The 24,548-nt window shown below is 43.1% G+C and overlaps 2 protein-coding genes across 4 annotated transcripts in view; one reads left to right on the plus strand and one right to left on the minus strand.

The window, feature by feature from the left end:
* Window positions 1-7,356: 7,356 nt before the first annotated feature.
* LOC105356185 (uncharacterized) lies at window positions 7,357-19,193 on the minus strand. Its single transcript, XM_078934623.1, has 2 exons — window positions 18,858-19,193; window positions 7,357-9,697 (listed from the first exon to the last, which is right to left on the minus strand). Exons 1-2 carry the CDS (start codon window positions 19,087-19,089, stop codon window positions 8,781-8,783), a joined length of 1,149 nt encoding a protein of 382 aa, XP_078790749.1. The 5' UTR covers window positions 19,090-19,193; the 3' UTR covers window positions 7,357-8,780.
* Window positions 19,194-22,260: 3,067 nt separating this feature from the next.
* Window positions 22,261-24,548, plus strand: part of LOC144986720 (uncharacterized) — a 28,951-nt gene continuing 26,663 nt past the window's right edge. Inside the window, exons 1-2 of one of the 3 annotated variants that reach the window (XM_078934614.1) lie at window positions 22,261-22,539; window positions 22,628-22,729. In XM_078934614.1, coding sequence (XP_078790740.1) covers window positions 22,408-22,539; window positions 22,628-22,729 — 234 coding nt within the window. In that variant the 5' untranslated portion in view covers window positions 22,261-22,407. Of the gene's footprint in view, window positions 22,540-22,592; window positions 22,730-24,548 lie in introns of those variants that run through there. The other 2 variants (XM_078934615.1, XM_078934616.1) reach the window with 2 other exon arrangements.

Raw genomic sequence — 24,548 nt, forward strand, 5'->3', positions numbered from 1 at the left:
TGTTGTAAAACTGTTAAGACAATCTGGTCTTCTTGGAACAACCTGGACTTACTGGATTTAAAAAAAAAAACTCTTCAAACCCACTCATGGTGAATTCCCACACATTACTATAGACTTCGTCCACAACTTTCAGGCCTTCTCTACATTTGTTTCAATCATCAATTTCTCGTTGATCATCAACCTTGGTTTTTGCTCCAAAACAAAATTTACAAGGACAACACTTAAATGAATAGCTGTGATTTTTACTGGTAACTGAGAGACTTCATGACCCGTTAGAATCACCTTCTCAAGGAAACAGGAAGTTGACATTCCAAGAAAGCAGCACTTTTGTTTAAGGGGCATTGGTATATTTAGGAGGAGTGACATCAACGTATGCGGCAATAGCTTTGTATTGAACTTTAGCCATCACTGAAATATATCCATCCCTGGAAAAGTTATCTATCTCTCCTAATAGTGGTTTTATTTGATTCTGGGATGATGTAAAGTCAAAGAATATAAACATTAATGATCAGTTTTATCTGCAAACTTCAGACTTTTAGTCTCCATCAATAAATAAAATGTGACTTTTAACCCTTTAAACTGGAGATGCTGCCGGTATCAGCCAAAAAGCACACTCTCTTTTGAAACAAGGTATTTTACATACCATAGGGAGGGTCTAAGGGCAGGACCACCCAATTTGGTTTAGTCGGTTTTGTTTAGTTTTCAGCTATTGAATTCTATGACTTAATGTTCTTTATGATTCATGTTTATTACACAATCACCGGCATGAAGCCAATTGAGATGACTGTTGTTGTAAATATTGGGCTATATATCGTATTCTCACGACCACAAGACACACGTCTTAGATTTTTCTCCAAACTTTATGGGGCACCCTATGAGGCGGTGCACATAATGTGTTGTTGTGGGGCATAGAAGAAGACATCGAGAGAACGGGGGAGGGAAGTGTGGGCGTGACCAACATTGTTTAAAATATCGGTGAAGCACTTTAAACTGCAAGTTATCAGCTACACGGAGTAACATGGGAGCAGCTGCAGAGAATTCAAGATGAATGAATCCATGATTCACAAGTGGAGGAAGCTGGAAAACAAACTCCGACAACTCAAGAAGACGCAGCTGAGTTTCAGCAGAGAAAAGGCCACTTGAGCGATGGATTAACGATCAGCGATCAGCTTGGAGAAGCTTCTCCGCAGTCACCATTCGATATATACGGTCCAGCAGTGACTTCAAGCAGATTACAATGAAATGCTGTTCATTTTCCGCTCATACTGCAGTAAAAAGATCGCAGACAAACGCTTCCAGCCCAGCCATATCACCAACATGGATGAAGCACCGCTAACTTTCAACATCCTGGTGAGTCGCGTTAGGATACGCACAACGGGGCAGGAAAAGTGGGCTTTTATGGTTGTTGGAGGCAGCGCTGGGTCAGTTACGCCACACTTTGTGAATGGATTGTCGAAGCTTGGGCCAAACGTGTCCGCTTGCACTGCTTTCAAAGTGCAAAGAAAGCCGGCATCATAAATGAGGAGCCACACGGCAACAAGACGGACTGACGCGGAGCACGTTGTCACGTGAAGTGCACTGTAACATGCAACAAATAGTCCACTTTTTGTGAAAAAAGTATTAAGTACTAAATACTGGTTCAGATACAGAAGATGAAGACTTTGATTGACTTTCGGATGCTGATTGATGACTAAAAATAAATAAATCAAAACCAACTCAGTTTTGCTCACGCTGCCTTTTTTAAACACACACTGAGTGTGTGTGTGTGCTGAAACCGGCATGTCTACGCTCGTGCGTGTGCAAGAAGGAGGGGGCAGAGCGCACAGCGCAAGTGTGTGTGTAAGCGCATTCTGTTTGTGTTACTTAGTTACAGTGAAGGAAGATCCCTCTTCGGCCCTGGAGAGGATCTCCCCTGCAGTCAGAAATGTCATCGAAGTTGGACAGGACAAGTTAAAAAAAAAAAAAAAAAAAAAAAAAAAGAAATCTCATCGAATGAAAGTCATAGTAGTAGGTTCAAATATTGCAGGAAAGGGTCAACAATAGCATTTTGTGCTCGTTAACAGGGCTAATGTTGTTAGCGCGTGTTAGCCTTCTCCTAACCCTGGGTTCTTCCACAAGAAATAGGACTGACCACATGGATTAAAAATAAAATGATGAGCGAACAGGCGCTTCATAATATTCACAACATTAATAAAAGCTTGTTTAGAAGATCATCTAGTATATTACCGAGATGCCGCACAAACGTGGCAACTCCGGTATTTTCAACACTACTGCGTATGCCCAAATGATTCATTCCGACCGTAAGTGTGCCAATGTGAACGTTTGTTCTAATCGGAAAAGGTTTTCCCGAGCCCATGTACACAGTTGGATTTTGATCCGACCATTGATCAGATCAAGATATTTTGTGCATGTAACTGCGGCTAGTGACAGGAAACAGCAAAACCTGCAGAGAAAACACATTACACAACACTAGAGGGCATCACACACTGTGAAAACAATGATTGTTGAGTCTTTGAACCTAAAGGCCCGTACACACCAGGAAGAATTTCGCACGCGATATTCGCCGACGTTTAACGCCTCGTGACTAAACAAAGGGCACCAATGTGAGTGTGCACACTGACGCGAAAAACGCCACGCGTAAAGGCGTCATTTTTAAAAAACGCCTCGGGTTCGTTTTTTTGGTTTGACATGCCGCGTCAAAAACTATACGACCAATGAGAATGGCGCTTTTGCACACGTGTCTGGAGCTTCTGAAGTTACAGTAATACACAACTTGGGGGCGCTAAAACACAAAACTGTCTTGCTGAGCACACATACATCACGGCAAAGAAAATATACGCCAAGCAGCGTCTACACTGTCGCGAAGAAATAAGACGAAGAAGATGCACTCACTGAAGGACATTCTAAAATAGCCCCGAAAACGCTCATGATACATTTTCAGCTCTTGTATCAGTTGATAAAACTCCCCATGTTCTTCTCTTCTCGTATCTATGGGATGTACCCAAAATCGACGTCTTTTCCGGCATCTTTCATCATTCAACAGAACAATAATTTCTTCATCACTGGAACTGGAGCTAGAGCTACTGGTGCTGGAAATATTCATTTTTTCTTTGTTTGATTCTGACAAGCGCGTAAATACTTGTTCTCTTCTTCTGAGTGAAAAGCAACTTTAAGAAGCGTAAAGTTGCGCAGCGCCACCTTGTGTACAGGGGTATTTCTATTTTACATTAAGCGCCATCTAATGTCAAGGAATGAAATTGCATGTTCACTCGGCTCATCGTCAGCGAAACTCGCCTGGGTGTGAACACAAAAAACGAATAACGGCTGGCGAATATTCGTCCCGGTGTGTACGGGCCTTAAGACAAAAATAACTAAGAAATGAAGCAGTAAATATCAGAGACAGAGCTGTTGTGGAAGAACTAAACTCTTTGATTGGTTGACATGAACTATAAAACAACTCATTGGCCCCGCCCACTGATCTTCAGATCATCCAGTGACATTATTTCTTCCTCATTGTGCTGCAGTGGAAGAACACAGTTCATCTGCTGTCTGTGTGGCTTCAAGAACTCCAAAGACATGTTGCTTTACCTCTTTTTGCTTCTATCTCACATTCTAGGTGAGTTTAAGAACAGAGATTCAAGTTTGCTTGAAGCTGCTGCATCAACTCATCATCTCATTCATCTAATGGCTTCATTTTCTCCACTTTTTCCAGGAATCACAGCTGGAGACTCAATCTCTCCTGATCAAGATCAACTTACAGGAACTGAAAGAAAATCTGTTACTATGAAATGTAACTATCAGACCAACTACAGCCATCCTTGGCTTTATTGGTACAAACATGACTCTGACCTTCAGGCTCCTCAGTTTATTCTCTGGAAAGGAGCGAAAAATTCCACAAGAGAACTTATTCCAGATAAACAATATGGATCCAGAACAACGGACACATCAACTGAACTGATCATCAGAGAGTTAACCCTGGCAGACACAGCTCTCTACTACTGTGCTCTAGAGACAGCACAGTGATCCAAAGTGTAGAAGAGGCTGTACAAAAACCTGAAGACAGATATGGGACGACTCTTCAAAGAGGAGGGAAGTGGTTTTCAAAGCACAGCTTCATATCAGATGGATTCTGTTCATTCCTGTTTGATCAGATCTCTGTGGTTACAGCTGCAGATGAAACACTGTGGGAGGATTCACATGAGCAGATGATCATCAACCACTAAACATGTACATGACGCTGTTCATCACACTCCACCATGAAACAAAAACAAAGGACAAAGAAACTAATACATATTTAAACTAGTACGTAAACTAATATGTAGTAAACTAATATATTAATAAACTAAACCAATTTTTTCCTAAAATTGAAAATTCTGTGGGATAAACAACCAACCAATTGGACCACAGAACACATGTATGATGTGTTTCTGTTACAATGATGTCACTATGACTCGCTTTTCCTCGGCTAGCAGAAGATGGATGGATGGATGGACAGACGGATGGACCGATGCAAACCAATAACTTAGAAGTAAAGCTTTCACGTTTATAGGATAAAAACGTTCTAATCACATATTTTTGATAGACTGTGACCATCCCCTCCTTCTCACACAACCCATATTGTTAAGGCATGTCCAAAGTGTGGCTTGCAGCAGTAATGCAATCCGTTATTGATTTGAACCCAAATGCAAATGTGGAACATGTTTTCAGCACATATTAATTATGACCGCAGTCTGTGCTTGTGTGTACAATGTTGCAGTCAACGTTGCTAGCACAACAGCGATTATCTGGAATGGCAACTTTGAAAAGAAAGACAGGATTTTTGTTTCACCTGCAGTTTTTTAAGTTTCTTGAAACAGAAATTAGTTTTCATTTTAGAGTCATGGTAATTATTTTTTTACATTCAGAACTGTCTGAGCTAGTTAAAAGCTCCCCAAAGGAGATCATTGGGATACATATTATGAACTACTGCTTTCTAGAACAATAGCTCATTATGTTGACAGGATTTACTAGTCACCATGTTTATTTTCAGTTGGATCTCTCTCGGCTCACTGCAGTTCCTTCCTTCATATATTTGTCAGCATGAGCTTTTTCTTCAGTGTTCCTGTTTAAGGTGGAGTTGTAAAACATGAAAGATGTCAATGCACTCTCTTTAATATTAGATTCCCACTTCAGAGGCTTCTTCAGCAGACCTTTATCTACTGCAGAGTGCAGCTTCGGCTCCTCCACTAGAGGGCGACATAGTGAAGTGGGCGGGGCTCTCATTCTGCTCTGTGTTAAACATTCAGTCAACAAGAAGTGGTGCTGTGAAGTGAACAATTGTTAGAGTGAATGTTGAACATCTGCTAGTTTCTCCTGTTGATTGAAACCTTGTTGTACAGATGGAACATTGGCTGTGGATTCTTCTTGCTGCTCTTTTCTTTGGTAAGACAATAAGATCAACATGTTTCCTCTTCAAACACTTCAACACATTACTGAGCTGTACATTAAGAGCTGTTAAAGCTGCTGATTGTTGTCCTTTAATCAATCATCTTTATTGATTCATCTCTTCCTCTGCATGTTCTGTTCTTCCTCAGAGTGTAAAGGAGAAGACAAAGTGATCCAACCAGGAGGAGAAGTCATTGCTGCTGAAGGAGACTCTCTCACACTCAACTGTACCTTTGAGACCAGTGACACATTCCCAACATTGTTCTGGTACAAACAAGAAGTGAACAGTTACCCAAAGTACATGTTGAAACGTGACACCTATGGAACAGGAGAAAATTCTCCAGAGTTCAAGGAAGACAGATTTGATGCTGAACTCAAAGACAAATCAGTTCCTCTGAAGATCAAGAAGCTTCATGTGTCTGACTCTGCTGTGTACTACTGTGCTCTGCAACCTGCAGTAGTTCAGTGTTGACAGAAGGGGACAAAGGTCTTGTTGGAGATGATCTCTGTGGGATATCAACTTTTTAGCCCGTCTCTGACAGCCTCATTGAATCCTGAAGTTGTCTTTTCAGGCTCACATTGGTCAAAAATGCCATAGTAATTCTTGGAGAGGAAACCTGCTGACCACTGTAGCAGAAAACCCTTTATTGTTTTAACTCAAAACTCAGTTCCAGTGGTTGACCTAAAAACTCTGCAAAACTGAAAATGTAACTTTGACCTCTGAGGCAGATGAAAGTCATAATGAAAAGATTTTTAAACCACAACTCCTTTGATCTCTTTTTTGTATAAGTTTCATGTTGAATGCTCTTCTTGATGGTACCCCCTGCATTTACCAGGCTTGGGACAGGCACATGCGGTACTAGCTTAACTAGCCTTGTATTTAACTTCAGCGATCCCTGAAATACTTTATATCTACCCCATCCCTGAGAAAGTTATGTCTCTTCCAATTATGGTTTAATTTGATTCTTGTTTCGTTTTATTTATTTTTTATAAACTTTGCATCCTAATGCAACACTTTACCAACTTGAAGTAATGCATAACCTAGCTTTTGCTGCTTCAGAATCAGTTGTAGTTATGTTTATTGCTTCAATGACTAAAGGGTTACAGTAGGCAAAAAAATTAAAACACTGGAGCTACAGATCCTGGTTAAATGGGTTACTGTGACTATTTACCAGGAGTTCCTGTCAGTGCAGAACATCCAGCCTTCAGGCAGACTGTTAACCAAGAGGAAGAGGAGCTAAGAAAAGAGGAACAACATATGAAATAGCAGATGGAGAGATTGAGGGAGGAGCTGAACTCTGCTGCTTCTAGTCATTGGAACAGGTTGATGGGATTCTTTCAAAGATCCATTTCAGCATTTGATGTTTGTCCATCACTGATCTGACTTCTCTCTTCCTTTAGATGTCAGCTGTGAAGAACTCACTGCAGTCAAGAAGGAAGAGTCCACTTTGGAAGGAACTTCTGTCACTCTGTCCTACAAATATCCTAAACTGTCAATTGGGGATTATATCTTCTGGTATCGACAGTTTCAAGGAAAACCTCCAGAGCTCGTGGTATCTCATTCTTCTTCAGGAACAAAAGGAAATGAAAAGGTCAAAGGACTGCAGATTCAAGTTGAAAACAAACAGATAGATTTGCAGATCTCCTCTGCTGCAGTGACAGACTCTGCTGTGTACTACTGGGCTCTGCAGCCCACAGTGACAGGAAACAACAAAACTCTGTACTAAAACGTTCATTAAAAACGCCAAACTACACAACATCCACAAGATGGCGTCACACACTGAGGCACCAGAGAAATGAAGCTGCAACAATCAGAGACAGAACTGTTGTGGAAGAACTAAACTCTGAGTTCTTTAAGAAAAAGAAAAAAAGTAAAAAAAAAGTAAAAAAAAAAATAAAAAAAAAGTATAAAGGCTGCACCCACCATACTTCAGACCAATATTTTTATTTTTTATTCTTCATTGTGCTGCAGTGGAAGAACAGAGTTCATCTGCTGTCTGTGTAATTTTAAGAACCTCTGAATTAAATGTTTCTTTGGTTTTTATCACAGAAGCAAAAATAAAACAAATCAAAATACTTATCAGACACTTTAATGTACTCAAGTATTAACGCAAAGTCACATCAACCGTGTTCTAAATGTAAACATGTCAGCTTTTTATGTTCTCAGGTCAGCAAACATAAAATCTTTGTTGTTGAGCTCTTATTGTTCTCCAAAGCTCTTCTTGGTTCACAACATTCCTCAAACATCTACATGTCAGTGTTAACCCTTGTGCTATCTTAGATGACCCCATCCTTACATTGATGTGTTCTCCCTACCATGACAAAGGTGGATAAAGGTGGAAAGATTTCATGTAATCCATGGACACCAGTGAAGATCACAAATCATTGAAGAAAAAAGGTTCAGAGCACTGTCTAGTGGGTCTAGATGACCCAACTCCCAATGGTAAAGTGCCTAGGATAGCACAAGGGTTGAAGATAATTCCAGATTAGACGTTCAAATGAATTCCCTCATGATATTTAGCTGCTTCACTTCTGCTCCAAGATCGTTCCAGAAAGCTGAACTTTTCTCATGTCTGAGGCACCCTTCATTTGGGGAAACTCCTCACCTTTTTCTTTCAGTAAAGATAAACATCAAGGAAGATGTTCTGGAGCTGAAAGTTTATTCTTCTAAAGCTTCGTTCACCACCCTCAGCAACGCGCGTTCAAGTGACCGATTCCAATGAAAAGTCTGTGTACACGCACGTGAATGTAGGTTTCGGGGTTCTTCATTCACGCATCGCTACAGACCTTTTTAGGACTGTTTTCGGGATCGTACAAAACACAGTCATTGAACGCACATCAAAAATTAATCCAGGTCAACCTTTGACCAATTAGGGAGTCCGATTTTGTTGCAATGTATGGATGGCGTCCCTTTGAACTCTCAGAAGTACCAACCGTTTGATAATTGATTATTATTATTTGCGGTTTGTGCCTGACTGGTGTTCTATTAAACAAAGTCTTTTAGACATCCGATTAGAGCTGAGAAAGAAAAAGGCTAAAGCAAAATTCACCAGATTCGCACCAATTTCACACCAAGACTCTTCCAACTGTAGGTGACGAACATACGCTTATCAAATAGCGACAGTCCATTGTGAACACCGTGGGCTGCATGAGAGTTCAACAACGCACATCAGATGCTTGGTGTGAACATAGCGTAAGATATTTCTGGGTTCCATCTTTAGTATCTGAGTGCTCAAGGATTGGCTGAAGCCACAGGACCTTCTGTGTTTTGGACAAAAGACAGGTGGGTTCCAGCATGAAGCTTCATTTCATTCTTGGTTTAACAAAGCGGATGTATTTTCACCCGTGTTCAGGTTTCAGGACTTTGCATCTATGTGCGTTTTCATGTGACGTTTCAAGTACTGCCGTGCGCTAAAACTTTTTCCACAGCTGTCGCAGGAAAAGGGCTTGTCGCCCGTGTGAGACCTCATGTGAGCCGGCAGGTTTCCGCTTTCTCGAAACCTTTTCTTGCAGACGTCGCATGAGTAAGGCTTCTCGCCCGTGTGGATGCGAAGATGGCGCTGCAGAGCGCCGTTCTGCCTGAACCTCTGACCACAGGTCCTGCACAAGTATGGCTTCTCGCCGGTGTGAGTCCTCATGTGGGACAGCATGACGCTTTTCTGCCTGAACTCTTTCAGACACATCTTACAGGAATACGGCTTTTCGCCCGTGTGCGTCCTCATGTGGACGGTGAGTGCGTACGGTTTACTGAAGCTCTTCCCACACACGTCACAGTTGGCAGACTGTTTTCTCCCTGGCTTTTGTCGTATTACTGGACTTCTTGTAGGTGTTGAGAGGATCTTGCTGGGAATCATCAAAGCAGAAATCTCACCAATGTCAGTTCGACTGCGAGTCTCGGGCAGGGAAATGTTCTCCATGTGGACGTTCTGACAAATACTTCTGTTCTGTCTCCTCATATCTGCAGCTGAAGTTGATCCAAAGACTTCAAACTTGGTTCCCTGAGGATTGTGGTTCTCTGAGAGCAGCTGTTCAGTGGCAGGTTCGAGTTCACCAAGGTCACTTTCCTCAAAGGAAACGGTCACCATAAAGGTGTCATCCTCCTGCTTCAGCACCACCTGACTTCCTCCTGCTGCTTTGCAGAGATGTTCCTGCACGCCTTTCATCTGCGGTGCCTCCCTGTCCTCCTGATCTCGACTGAGCTTCCTCTCCTGGGTGGAGAGATGCTGCTGGTGAAGAATCTCCTCCTCCTTACAATCAGGAAGCTGTAGGGGATCTGCAGGGACAAAAAGATGAGGCCATAAAACCAACTCTGTAGAAGCATTACAGCAGGTTGAAGTCCTGTCTTTTGTGTTTGACGACAGATCTCAGATGAAGTTTTGAGATGTGATCAGAGATGGTCTTTGTGTTTGTCATTTGTATACATCTACTCTATTTTGCGATACTTGTATCGCTTGTATCGCTTCAGAGGGCTGTCAGGACGGTGTTTATTTAATTATTTCTGAGCGTCCCTCAGTAGCCGCGTTTACATGGGCAAAAGTAATCGGAAAGAACGCCTGATCGGAAAGAAAATGCTTCATGTAAACGCGCCGTTCGGAATACTCTGCCCCGATCAGACTCATTCGGATCAGAATTTCTTTGCGATCGAGATAGGTGGGTTATACCGATCGTTTATCCGATCGTGGAGCATGTAAACGGTCATTCCGATCGTGTGTCACTGCTGCTCTGGGTTACGTCATGCATAGACGGTGTTTGGCTGTGAGAAAGCTTTGGAGCGCATACGGGACCAACAGCTGCTTTGCGGACGCCCCGTGAAAAGCGCCGGATTAATAATTTTGTGTCTGGGGGGGGGGGGGGGGGGGGATGCTTTGTTACGAGTGCGTTTTGTTAAGTGTGGGAGAATCCAGACTGCGAGCCGCCCCGCCGCTCTGGGTCAGCAGCTGCAGGACTCAGGAGGAACCGTGTTCGAACAGAGCTCGGGCCGCTAGCTCACAGAGTGGCTTTGGGGCGGTCTGTGTGAACTTTTCAGAGCAGAAATAAATGTCGCGTGGTGTCACGTGGATTTGTGTTTCCAGTTGTGTCCCGACAAAATAAAGGCTGATGTTATTTCCATACATTTATGTGCAGCTAATATGCAGATTGCTGCGTTTCTCGCATGTTCCTGGATTTTGTGTCCATCAGGCTAATGTTGTTAGCCTGTCCTCAGCCTTTTCCAGCTCCGTTTCTTCCACAAAAAAGCACTGACCACACGGATTAAATATAACGACGAGCGAACAGGCGCTTCATAATATTCATGACATTAATAAAAGCACGTTTCGAAGGTCGTCGCGTATTACGGAGCTGCAGCACATGCTGTCTCTGTGGCAGCGGTTTGTTGACAACGGGACCTAGTTCCGCATCCGGGTGATTTTACACTACTGCGCATGCCCAGATGATTCATTCCGAACGAAAGCGTGAGCCATGGGAACGTTTGTTCTAATCGGAAAAAGGTTTTCTGTGCCCATGTGCACGGGTGAATTTTAACCCGACCATTGATCCGATCAAGATATTCTGCCCATGTAACCGCGGCTAGTGTCTGACTCTTGTTTTCCACTTCACCCTCCGACCGCTAGTTGGCAGCAGAGCACACGGAGCCTCTTTGAGCAGCTCTACTCCACACAAAAACAACAGGAACACCACAGCTAGAGGCAGCTTTTTCGTTGTAATGAGACATGAGCTACTTAGTTTTTACCTGCAATGGGTACTGAACAGAGACTCTGTGCCATGTTGCTGCCAAGTATCATAAAAACGCAGATTGCGGTGCTTTTTAGCGGCTAAGATAAGAACGAGTGAAGCAGTGCAGCTTCACAGCGGCTAATGCACTTAGAGTCGGCCAAAATGCTATCGGCAAAGCGGGCCAAAGTTTTGCAAAACTTCACAGCAATAGATTCTAGTTTAGCAACATGATGGATGAGAGTGATGTGTACAACGCTCTGAAAAAAGGTTGACATCGTGGCGATGTCGTTACTAGTTTACTTTCGTGTGTAAGAAAGCGGAGCTACACCTGCAGTGCAGACTGTGATGTAAACAAAGCATCTTTGCCACATTAAAGCATCTCCTTCTTACCATGTCATGTTGCCTCATCATCACACTTTATTGTTTCTGGAAAGAAAATATATAATAACACAGATCGTACTAAGGGGGAGAAGAATATTAAAACTAAATTGAATGTTAAGGACAACTCCAATTTCCCGTTCTCCTTCAGTCTCGCTGCAGCTTTGCCTTCATCTCACAGCCCCCCCCCCCCCCCCCCCCCTTTCTGGTCTCGCCAACGATCCAGGCGAGATCGTTGCATTTTCCCCACGTACTTTCAGTGAGTCTAAAACCAGTGTTGTTTTTGCTCGAGCGCGTTTAAAGTTCAAGCCCCGTTAGCTGTCACGCATGTAGGTGTGGGACATTTATTCTCCTCAGCTGACCATCTCCCGCAGAACCGTCTGATGCGCCGCCGTAACCGTCACCAAAACCTAAACCTTCCACCGGGTCTGTGCGGCCCAGAGAAAAGTTCAGCACGGACTGTATGTATGTAGAAAATTACGAGCGAATAGATACGTTCTAAAAAGGAAAGTAAGGAAGTCCTTAATGTGGTCCGGGGAGGGAGGGGGCTGTCAGGTTTCCTGCTTTCAAACCCTGTCATTGTCACGCCCCCAAGAGTCATATACAGTAAACCCTTGTTTTTCGCGGGGGTTACGTTCCAGAAAGAACCCGTGATAGGCAAAAACCGTGAAGTAGAAACCTCTATATCTTTTAACAATTATTATACATTTAAATACTCTATTATACATTGAAAAGACAGAACAAACCATTTTACAGGCTCAAGCATTTGTTTCACCAATAAAAGTACCTTAGAAACGTTTTTTTCTACAAATAACTTCTGTTCTGTACTGTCAAATAATAATTTTAATCATCAATGTGAACAGAAGGCTTCAAATCGCGGAGATTAGCCCCGCCCACCAAGACCCAAAGAATTGTCATTATAAAATAATGATTAAAAAAAGTACAGTGGGACAAATAGGTGTATTTAACTGCTCTAAGTCCAGACTAAGTGCATCCTGACTTTACTCTGCAGTGTTTTCTTCTTTTGCAGCCCGCGGTGCAGCTGCAGGTGTGTTTGTTCGGGGGAAGAAGAACATAGTGATCATAGTTGGTGTCGCTCTTTTTTCTTCTTCCCAAAAACATCAAAAACATCCTTATACACCGACATGCCAACATCAAGAGAATTTGCACGTACATAATGTAAATTTGGCAAGCTGTTTTACGTACGTGCACATATTAAACTGCAACGTTATTGACGCATAGGTAGAGAAGAAGCTTAGTGACTTTTTAGCCAATCAGAATGCAGAACACAATGCACGATGCAAATCCGTGAAGTAGCGAAACCGTGAAAAGTAAACCGTGTTATAGCAAGGGATCACTGTACCCCACTGTGATTGGTTGCTTTGTCAGCTCCGTGCACGACGATGAAAAAGTGTCTTTCGTACAAACTGGCGGGCTGCAGTAACATTAAACCTTCATATTAAGGCGGGGACCGCAAAATATCATCTTGGGGGCCGCAAATAGCCCGCGGGCCGCGAGTTTGAGACCCCTGCTGTACACTCTGGCACTGGTACACTAGCCGCAGGTCGGAAGAACAAATCAATAGTTCGCTTACCCATAGCTCAGACGCACATGATGAGGTTGTGATATTTGTCTCCGTTTCCTTCCCACAGATGTTTACGCGTGCTCGATTATCTCTAGGCCCCTCCCCCTCCACGCATTTTAGCCACTTACAGTGGCTTTCCATATTCTTCTCACACGCATTGGCCGCCTCACAGACAGGCATCACGCGAGTATGTGCTGGCGTTTCATGAGTATTTCATTGATCATTGACGTGCCCCTTCCACGTTTGATGTATAAAAAAATATGTAGGGTGGGGGAGGCAAATTTACTGGTCGCACATGTGCGACTGGATGTAAAATTCAGTCGCACACTCTCAAATTTTGGTCGCAAAATGCGACCAATTGGTCGCAGTCTGGAGCCCTGAATGTGTTCCGGTACAATATCGGAATACGTATCGTATCGTATCATGGGGCGCATATCAGGATACGTATCACATCACCAGACTCTTGCCAGTACACACCCCTATACTCTATGAATTCCAGCAGAGCACTCGTCTCTTCTTCATCCTGGTCCTCTTTCATCTGAAAATGTGGTCTACACAATCCTGAGTTAACACAAATGTTTTAGCTCCAGTGTTGACTTTCTTCTGATTACCATGACTCTTCAATTGTTTACACAATTAAAGACCCAGTACGATGAAAGTTGTGTTTTTGGTGTTTTTAACACATCTTGTGGCAGAAAAAAGTTGCTTTTCTCTGTGTCAGAATCAACTGATTTATGTTGATCATGTAAACGGTGCAGAGTTACGGTTTGTCAAGGAGCGTGTGTTAATTAGGGTTTATTGTTAAAGACTCTGGTATTTTCCAGATTTAAAAAAAGAAATTGATTGATCAATAAGTTTAGTTTATTGAATAATAACCAATTAATGTCAGATTACATCCAGACTTTCTTTTCTACCAATGTCAATATGTCAACATGTCAATGTTAAGTTTTCAAGTTAATACCAAAACTGATCATACCCAATGTCCAATTGCGGAACTATATTACTATAATTAGCATTCTAAGGAAAAACATATTATTTTACATGCAATAAAAGCACTGCGACAGACTTAAATTATATTGAGTTGTCTCATACTGGAACAGAAGAGCAATAAGCCAAAATAAGCTTATTTTATGTTTATGGTTGTGAAGTTCTTAGAAATATTGGTAGGATTTAGTTCTGACAGATCCAGTCATATTGCTGTAGGTGTGATATACCACAAATTCAGTATTTTTTGTCTCATAATAGTTGCAATATTATTTCAACTTTGGCCTGTTTTCCTTGTGCAATATTGTTATGAAAGCAGTTTTTGAGTTAATGCCAAAATGTGTTTAAAAATTTATTTGACCTGTTTGTGAATTCAAATTTCAGATATATTGGAAATGTTTTTGTATTTTATTTATTAGAGTTCCCAGTATTATTGGTGATGATACAGTTGTTAAATTCCTCCTCCTCCAACGAAAATCCTGTTTTTTTTTGAGTTTTGGACATGAACGTTTGGCATTTTTCTTATGAAAGAGAATAAATGTAATAAAACATCATTTCATTTTTGCATTTCTGAGTATATATCCTTCTCAATCGTTGTCAATATAAACTTCGGAAAGACACTCGGTTTGAATTAATGAGCTGTTGTGATTTCACAAGGTTACAGGTTTGAAGGAAGACCCAGTATAAGAAGGTCAGGTCAGGTCAAAGTTTTTCAAAAACAAACTTCTACCACAGCACTGAATGCTGACAAGCCCCCATCTCTGGCACCAACATCTGCATTTTTTGCTGTTTCAATCTGCTGATGATTGTTTGGGGACTAATGAACATAATTAAAACAACATTCTCAGGCCACTGCAATCTGTACTTCAGCTCAAATGCAATAATTACCGTATTTTCCGGACTACAAGCCGCTACTTTTTTCAACCGCTTACAGCCCTGCGGCTTATTTAAAGTCCGTTTGCGTCCGGACCGGACATAACAGTGGTTTCCGACTACGGTCTGAAGCCTGAGGCTGAAAGGTAACACGCTGACAGCAAAATCAGCACAAAAAGCATCTTAATAAGTCATGTAATCTCAGTTGGTGGTGTCCTGGATTGACGTCACTGAGGTACGACTCGCATTTACTGGGGAATATCCGATTTGTCTGCTTGCATGGCACACGCAAATGCACGCATCCGATTCGTTTCAGATTTATTTCCACATATGAGAGAGGCCTGTATCCGATCTGAGAAAATCAGAATCCATGCGCTTTTGTCCTGCTTACACATTCACCGATCATATCAGATCTGTGCCATGTGAGAGGAAAAAAAATCGGAATTGGGTCACTTGAACCATGCAGTGTAAAGGCAGCCTAAAGGCCCGTACACACCGGGACGAATTTCGCCGGCGATTTTCGCCGACGTTTAACGCCTCGTGACTAAACAAAGGGCACCAATGAGAGTGCGCACACCGACGCGAAAAAACGCCACGCGTCAAAGCGTCAAAAAAAAAAACAACGCCTCGGGTTCGTTTTTTTTTTCCGACGCTTTCGTCGAAATCTATTCGACCAATGAGAATGGCGCTTTTGCGCACATGTCTGGAGCTTCTGAAGTTACAGTAAAACACAACTTGGGGGCGCTCAAACACAAAACTGTCTAGCTGAGCACACATACCAGCGAAGAAGATAGACGCCAAGTAGCGTCTACACTGCCGCGAAGAAATAATGACGGACATTCTAAAATATACCCGAACCAAGCACCAGTTGGAGCTACTGGTGCTTGAAATATTTATGTTTTCTTTGTTTGATTCTGACAATCGCGTAAATACTTGCTCTCTTCTTCTGAGTGAAAAGCGACCTTAAGAAGCGTAAAGATGCGCAGCGCCACCTTGTGCACAGGAGTATTTCTGTTTACAATAAGCGCCATCTAACGTCAGGGAATGAAATTGCATGTACGCTCGGCTCATCGTCAGCGTGCGAACACAAAAAACGTGGCAAAAAACGTGGCGAAAAACGCTGGCGAATAACGCCTGGCGAATATTCGTCCCGGTGTGTACGGGCCTTAAGAGTCATGGGAAGTGGGGAATCGCGGGTGTAAATTTCCATCATAACTGAGGGATGTAATGTTGATTATCTGGTTACTGTTATTTACTACTGTTTTTTATGTATTATACCTCAATTGTCAATAAGTAAAAAAACTAAAAAAACATAACTGAGGAACTTATGAACAGAAGTGACGTGCATGCTGTTTGGCGGGTGTAGGTATGTTCAAACACATGAGCCGGCGCAATGCTGACTCCTTCCACAGTGAGACCGTCAGTGTCAAGCTCATTGTCTTGGTATCAACATGCGGCTTGCACACTGGTGCGGCTTATTTATGCAAGAAAATAGAAATTGGGTGGAAGCGGCATGTACACAGGTGCGCTTCATAGCCCGGAAAATACAGTAGCTCCCTCTGTTGCTTAGCAACAGACCAGTCAGTCTGCGTTTAGAAAGCATCCTTTTGTGATGTTAAATAACCGATTAGTAATGAGAAATTATTTGTTACCAAAGTTAGTTTTGTTGACAAAAGTTTTTCATCGAAGTTTTCGTTCACAACCTTTTTTTCCCCAAATAAAATGAAACAATAACTAGAGGAAATTTTCTGCTCAGACACAAAAATTTAAAAAAGAAATCTAGCGACATTTTCGTCAAAGAATAAAAACGAACCAGAAATGCCCTTTGATGACGATATCCAATCATACCGACTGCTGGTGGAGAAAGGCGGGAGGAAATGCAAAGCGATCCAATCAGAACACAAAGTCTTCTTTGGCGAGGTCAGGCATGCTTTGTTAACCGACCCGGGAAGACGCTCACATAATGAATTGTGTTACTGTGATCTATGTGAAAAAAATGTCAACAAAGGGTAAAAAAAAAGAAAAGCAAACATATGGAAAAATTCAATATTTAACGCAACACTCAAAAAGACGTGTGTACGTTGTGTGGAATGACCATCACAGACAAAAACACAACAAACTTGAAGCTACATGCAGACAAGCCACCCTGAAATCCACGCAAAGGTTAGCAAGCAAACGCTATTATTACTGGCGTGTTGGTGCATTCTTCCAAAAATAAAGTTACTCTTGGTGAAAGAAAATAGTCATGACAATGATGAGATTATCTTAAAAATTTTAGCAAACGAAGAAAGTGTTGTGAAAAAAGTCTTTTTTCCCCTTTTACCCGTCATTCCTAAACAGCTGCAGAAGCCTCTGGAAGATGACAGTGGGCCACCGGGTACCAAGAAGGCTAAAACTACCCAACAGAGTATTTCAACTGCATTTCAAAGTGTTTTGAAACAAAAAAGTGACTCAAAAGAGCAGCTGAGCAAAGAAGAAGCAAAAGATAGATGGATTGGAAGAACCGGATTACCAATCACAACTATTGAAGATGAAGACTTTGTTCACATGATGGAGACAATTGATAAAAAGCTGACTGCTCTCAAGAAAACTAAACTAAGTAACCTGATAGACAAATACTATGAAGAACTTTCAGGAGGAGATTGGCTGCTGCTCAGAAAATGTGTATTTAGGTTGATTGTGGATTAAAAAGAAAACCTTACTGCTTCATTCGTGGCTATTGGTTGTGCCAACAGTTTATATGTTCATTTCCTAATGTTTAAGATGTTAGAAAAATGCATTGCACTTGACTATCTCTTCAATAAAGCCTTTTAATTTAATGTTCCGACATTTATTATAAATGTGATGGAATTATATTTTTTTTTGCTTTGTATGTGTTTATTTTTTTAGGTTGTTCATGCTGAATTTGCCGAAATTGTCAACTTTGGAAAGCAGTGAAGTGAAATAAAACTTTTTTTCCCCCAAATTAGTTAAGTCTTTGTGTTTTACTAATATGTTCATAACTTTATATATTTCATTAAAATGCTTTACCTTTTAATCTAGAATTTTTTTGACTAAATATCTACTGTAATTCACTCAACTAAAATTAGACTAAAACTAATAGAATCAACATCACGACATAGCGACTAAAACTAAACCTTGTTTTAGTCAAAAGACTATGACTTAAACCAACTTAAAATACTCAAAATAAACACTGCTTGCTACACCAATGATTGAACAGTGTATGTAAAAGTCCTGCTTTTACATTTTTATAGATTGTACAGATAAATCCATCCACTGACTGGAGAAAAACTGGATCTCATAGTTTTTGCACATATTGTGGTAAAGTTGTATTTCGTGGTCAGACTGATGGTCAGAACAGAAGCCGTCCCACTGGTTTATTTCTAAATATTCTATTAATGCTTCAGCTTAATGCCAATAACAGAATGTCCCACAGATGAGCCTCAGAAGAGCTCACCTGACCTCACTCCTCACAACTGAGATCTACAAACATGTTTTAAATGGACGTGAGGCTGTGAGAAACTAATACCTGATGGAAGACAGGCTTTTATGATCATAGCTTATAAAACAAAAATGACATTTAAGCAATGTAAACATAAAAAAACATTTAAAATTAAATACGTCAATCAATGCAGGAATCGTGATTTTTGCTTTCAATTATTATTTTTGTTTTTTTTACTTGTCTCATCTGCAGGTGAAAACATAAAAAGCTAATAAATATAATATTAAAATATTTGTTGTTTCCTTGTTACTACAGTTAAAAAAGAGAGAAGAGCTTCACTCTGTCTCCGTGAATTTACTCGTATAAGTATAAAAGCGATCCGGATCTCGAGGACCTGAACTGAATGGCAGCGACCTCAGACCTGATTCATATGCCTCCATCCATCGAAGTTCATCATACCTGCTCTGTTTGTGCTTCTTTTCCAGCTGTAATCCAGCAGTCTGCGCTGACGATCCATCTCTTCCTCATACTGGATGATGGTTTTCTCAAACTGTCTGAAGATTTCTTCAGCAGCAGCAGTGAGTCGCTCGCTGATAAACTCTCTCAGAGACTGAACGGAAGACATCGCTGCTGCAGCTGCAACTCTATTCAGCGGAGTATCCACAACACAGCAGCCTGGAGTCTCATACATGCTAAGCTAAGATAACTTCCGGGTGACACAAACAACTTCCGGAATTGAGCCAAAACCTTGTATCTGCAATATGTTAATAAAGTTTATTAGAAAAAAAAACTTTCAGTTTGTAAATGAGCTAAATTTGAAGTATGTTGCTTTGTATGGAGAACTGATGATGACTAGATTTCCGTAATTAAATAAGTAAAGCAAATAAATGCTTTGATGTGAAGCTATTTTTGAAATGCATTCACGTATCATAAATTCAAAAATACCTATAAACTCAATGAATAAAAATTCAAAAAAGCGAACAATTAATCTAAATAAACATTAAAATACGTATATTATATTTGTTTAATAAATATAGATACAAATGTTTGATAAGTATATTTTTATCTCATAGTTAAATTTATATTGAAATTTAACAAATTAAGGATTCCCATCACTCGTATGCAGAAGCCGAAAACCGCCTACTTTTTTTTTTAACCATTTTCTCGTGATAATGAGATCCATTATCTTGTCATAGTGAAAATGAAATTTGTTTTCTAGTGACAATGAAGAATATACTGTTGTGTATATACTGCAGCGTATGTATTGTAGCGTATATGTTGTAGCATATATACTGCAGTGTATATACTGTAGCATGCACTCTTTCACGCAATGAGATGCCAAGACATAATCTGTTTTATGTCTCTTTATTTTGTGGTTACTGTAGGCTGTAACCAACACTGTACTGTACAGCTTTCACCAACAACTCTCAAAAACAGTGACAGAAACCCTCAGTTTTTTTTATTTTCTTTTATTTGTTTTGTTTATAAGTGCTCCTCAGATGCCACATTTTCTTGTGATGATGAGATTCATCTTCAACAAAAGTAGGCCAAGCCATGTTCAGCTTCGGTATTTTTCTTAGTTTTTTTTTGTTTTTTCTTTTCAATTGTCCTGCCAAACAGCTGAGCAAACAGATATGAGCTGAAGGCCTCTTGTGTTGGACAGATTTTACTGTTACAGTAAGGGGGTTCTGAATTCCCTGGCAAACAAGGTGTCTATTTGTATAAACCCTTTTTATATTTGAGGCCAAACGTTATGTACTATATGGATTTTTCTTTTTTTTTATTGGACCAGACGAAAATGAAAAAAAGAGTGCAATTTTAGAGACGGAGGCTAAGGGTCCAAAAGAAAGGGGATAAAATAAGAGGAAAAAAAGGATGAAAAAAGGGGTCAAGACATTTGGGAAATTTGGAGGATGACTAAAGATATGGGGTTGGGGGGTGGAATCATAAAGCAATAAGTTACTGGGGGCTTATCATTATTAGTGTCAGCTGTAGATATTAGTCAAAAGAGGTGTGGCCTTTCCACACACACACACTCAATATTCCAAATGTACCTGCTGGCTCCAAATATCTTCACATGCAAACATGTCATAGCGAACACAATACAATTACAATTTACACGCACACATTTATGAATACAAACCAAATTCATGTAAAGCATTTCATTTTCTCCCGCATACTATTTGTGCAAAGGTGAGCTAACACCTGTGCTCATGTAAGTGTTTATGTTCTACTGTGGTGGATGATGGAATGTAAATAGAGGGAGAATGCCAGGTCTCCCCCAGACCAAGGGCCCCCCTCGGCGCCGCACGTTATAGCGCATAGGGAAAATGTACCCATTGGGTAATCATGTCAGCTATTCAGACCAGGGCCAGCAGGACTGTCAAAAGGGCCCTCAACGCCAGAGAGCAGGGGGGTACAGAAGGACGCAGAGTGCAAGCTCAAGCCCAGCCAGAAGAATAGCCCGCCCACCACGCCAGGGGGCCCAGCCCAGGTCCTTACCACAGAGAGCCTCCCCAGCCCTAGATCCAATCACCACCCGGGAGATGTAAGCATCCCCCCAACCCCAGGCACAAGCCAAAGCACCCCAAGGGAGACCCGTCCCCGCTCCAAGCAACCACCTGCCACCCTGTGAAAGGTCCAGGAGAGAGCAAGACAGGAGTCACTCAACCCCGTCCAGGAGGAGGATGCCTAAGAGAAGTGAGAGTCTACAGGGGCTGTACTTTTTTCATAGTTGAAGGCATATTATCATGATGGTAAAACAATCTTGTGCTTCAACAAGACCCACTATGGAAGACTGCCCTGTTGAGCTGAACCTCTGATCCAAACAACCTATTTTTGTTGCTTTTTACTGAATTGGTCAAAAAATGTCTTCTGTTATATATTCGTACCTTTCTTCCTTGTAAATGTTTTTAACCCTTGTGCTGTCTTAGGGGGAAAGAAAAGCATGGATTAAAAAAAAGGTAAGGAGGGGGGGTCATTTTAAAAACGCATACCCCCCTTTGGTATTGACCCCAGACAGGTACACCCCGTACACCCTCCCGCAATCGAAGAGGGTCGAGTTCCTGAAAAAAATTTTTTGTACGTTTCAGGCACCCTCTATATCCCCGACTGGTAGAGGGCGCCAAACCCCCCTTTTCTTTTTTGTCCCCGTCCAGCAGAGGCCGCCATTTCTCCATTTTAGTTATACCCCCCGACCACCAGGGGTCTTGTTTTCCACCGTTCATTTCTATACCCTGCCTCTAGGGGTCACTAATACCCCATTCTCTTTTATTGCCCTCAGCCACCAGGGGCGCCACTTATTTAGCAACCACCTTCCTCCCGCTGGTTCGTGGGGTTCGATTGACCCCAAGTTTTTTTTTTTTTTTTTGTGTGGCCACTGAGGGGATTGGCGCTGGCTCATGGGGTGCGATTGACCCCAAGTTTTTTTTTTTTTTTTTTTCTTTAGCATTCACTCTTCTCTCATGGCCCACCACCTGGGGTCTCGCTTTACCGGTTCCCTTTCACCCGCTGGCTCATGGGGTGCGATTGACCCCAAGTATTTTTTTTTTTTTTCTGTAGCATTCACTCTTCTCTCATGGCCCACCACCGGGGGTCTCGTTTTTCCGGTTCCCTTCCACCCGCTGGCTCATGGGGTGCGATTGACCCCAAGTATTTTTTTTTTTCTTTAGCATTCACTCTTCTCTCATGGCCCACCACCGGGGGTCTCGTTTTTCCGGTTCCCTTTCACCCGCTGGCTCATGGGGTGCGATTGACCCCAAGTATTTTTTTTTTCTTTAGCATTCACTTTTCTACATCACCCTTGAGGCTTTTCGAAGTGTACTGTTTGTGTTTACGTTTCTTTTTTTTTTATGTGATCAAGAAAGGTCAAGAGAAACAAATGAACAAACCTAAATGGTTTTCTGCTGCTTTTTTTTTTAAAAAAATAACCGGAAGCAATTTCGGCTTCCATAGTTTTCTTCTTCCGTTACTAGCTAGTTAGTTCAAACCAATTTGGTCTCCAGAGAAGATGCTCTGGTTGTTTTTGCTGTCCTGCAGTCTGGTTCTGTCCAATTCCGGACAGACAGTCAACGGTGAGTGGCTCGACCCGTTTGACATGCTAAACTACGAGGCGAGGACCAAAACAATGAAGAACTCTGAGGTTGGTCAACGTGGGATGTTCGTCAAATCCAACTTCTTTGAAACAACTTATTTTTTTTGATATTCAGTTAATCTTACTTGCCCCACAGTCACAAGCCAGCAACACTGGTGCTGCTGATCCGCAGCAAAGGGAGAAGGTAAACCAGCCTGTGGCCCACTGTAACCCACATGTCATGGATCTACAGAAACAGGTTCGTGTTTGAGCTTTCAAAGAGAAACTGATGGTTCCAACTCTGTACGGGGTCGCTGGGACCGTGCGAGACAGCGCGCGGAGCCTGTGTTTCGTTCCAACTCTGTACGGGGTCTCACGGACCCCGGGAGACAGCGCTCGGAGCCTGTGTTTGGTTCCAATTCTGTTCGGGGTCTCACGGACCGTGCGAGACATCGCGAGGTGCCACTGTTTGGTTCCAACTCTGTACGGGGTCGCTGGGACCCCGCGAGACAGCGCGCGGAGCCTGTGTTTCGTTCCAATTCTGTACGGGGTCTCACGGACCCCCGAGACAGCGCGCGGAGCCTGTGTTTCGTTCCAATTCTGTACGGGGTCTCACGGACCCCGCGAGACAGCGCGCGGAGCCACAGTTTGGTTCCAACTCTGTTCGGGGTCTCACGGACCGTACGAGACAGCGCGCGGAGCCTGTGTTTCGTTCCAACTCTGTACGGGGTCTCACGGACCCTGCGAGACAGCGCGAGGTGCCACGGTTTGGGTCCAAATCGAGATGGGGTCGCTGGGACCGTGCGAGACAGCGCGCGGAGCCTGTGTTTCGTTCCAATTCTGTACGGGGTCTCACGGACCCCGGGAGACAGCGCTCGGAGCCTGTGTTTCGTTCCAATTCTGTACGGGGTCTCACGGACTCCGCGAGACAGCGCGCGGAGCCTGTGTTTCGTTCCAATTCTGTACGGGGTCTCACGGACCCCGCGAGACAGCGCGAGGTGCCACTGTTTGGTTACAATTCTGTACGGGGTCTCACGGACCCCGCTAAACAGCGCGCGGAGCCTGTGTTTCGTTCCAATTCTGTTCGGGGTCTCACGGACCGTGTTAGACAGCGCGCGGAGCCTGTGTTTCGTTCCAATTCTGTACGGGGTCTCACGGACCCCGCGAGACAGCGCTCGGAGCCTGTGTTTCGTTCCACTTATGTTCGGGGTCTCACGGACCGTGTTAGACAGCGCGCGGAGCCTGTGTTTCGTTCCAATTCTGTACGGGGTCTCACGGACCCCGCGAGACAGCGCTCGGAGCCTGTGTTTCCTTCCAACTCTGTACGGGGTCTCACGGACCCCGGGAGACAGCGCTCGGAGCCTGTGTTTCGTTCCAACTCTGTACGGGGTCTCACGGACCCCGGGAGACAGCGCTCGGAGCCTGTGTTTCGTTCCAACTCTGTACGGGGTCTCACGGACCCCGCGAGACAGCGCGCGGAGCCTGTGTTTCGTTCCATATCTGTACGGGGTCTCACGGACCCCGCGAGACAGCGCGAGGTGCCACTGTTTGGTTCCAATTCTGTACGGGGTCTCACGGACCACGCGAGACAGCGCGAGGTGCAACTGTTTGGTTCCAAATCGAGACGGGGTCGCTGGGACCGTGCGAAACAGCGCGAGGTGCCTGTGTTTCGCTCCAATTCTGTACGGGGTCTCACGGACCCCGCGAGAGAGCGCGAGGTGCCACTGTTTGGTTACAATTCTGTACGGGGTCTCACGGACCCCGCTAAACAGCGCGCGGAGCCTGTGTTTCGTTCCAATTCTGTTCGGGGTCTCACGGACCGTGTTAGACAGCGCGCGGAGCCTGTGTTTCGTTCCAATTCTGTACGGGGTCTCACGGACCCCGCGAGACAGCGCTCGGAGCCTGTGTTTCGTTCCACTTATGTTCGGGGTCTCACGGACCGTGTTAGACAGCGCGCGGAGCCTGTGTTTCGTTCCAATTCTGTACGGGGTCTCACGGACCCCGCGAGACAGCGCTCGGAGCCTGTGTTTCCTTCCAACTCTGTACGGGGTCTCACGGACCCCGGGAGACAGCGCTCG

The sequence above is a fragment of the Oryzias latipes genome, chromosome 17 (assembly GCF_053564925.1).
Source record: "Oryzias latipes strain Hd-rR chromosome 17, Olatipes_Hd-rR_3.1".
Taxonomy (NCBI): domain Eukaryota; kingdom Metazoa; phylum Chordata; class Actinopteri; order Beloniformes; family Adrianichthyidae; genus Oryzias; species Oryzias latipes.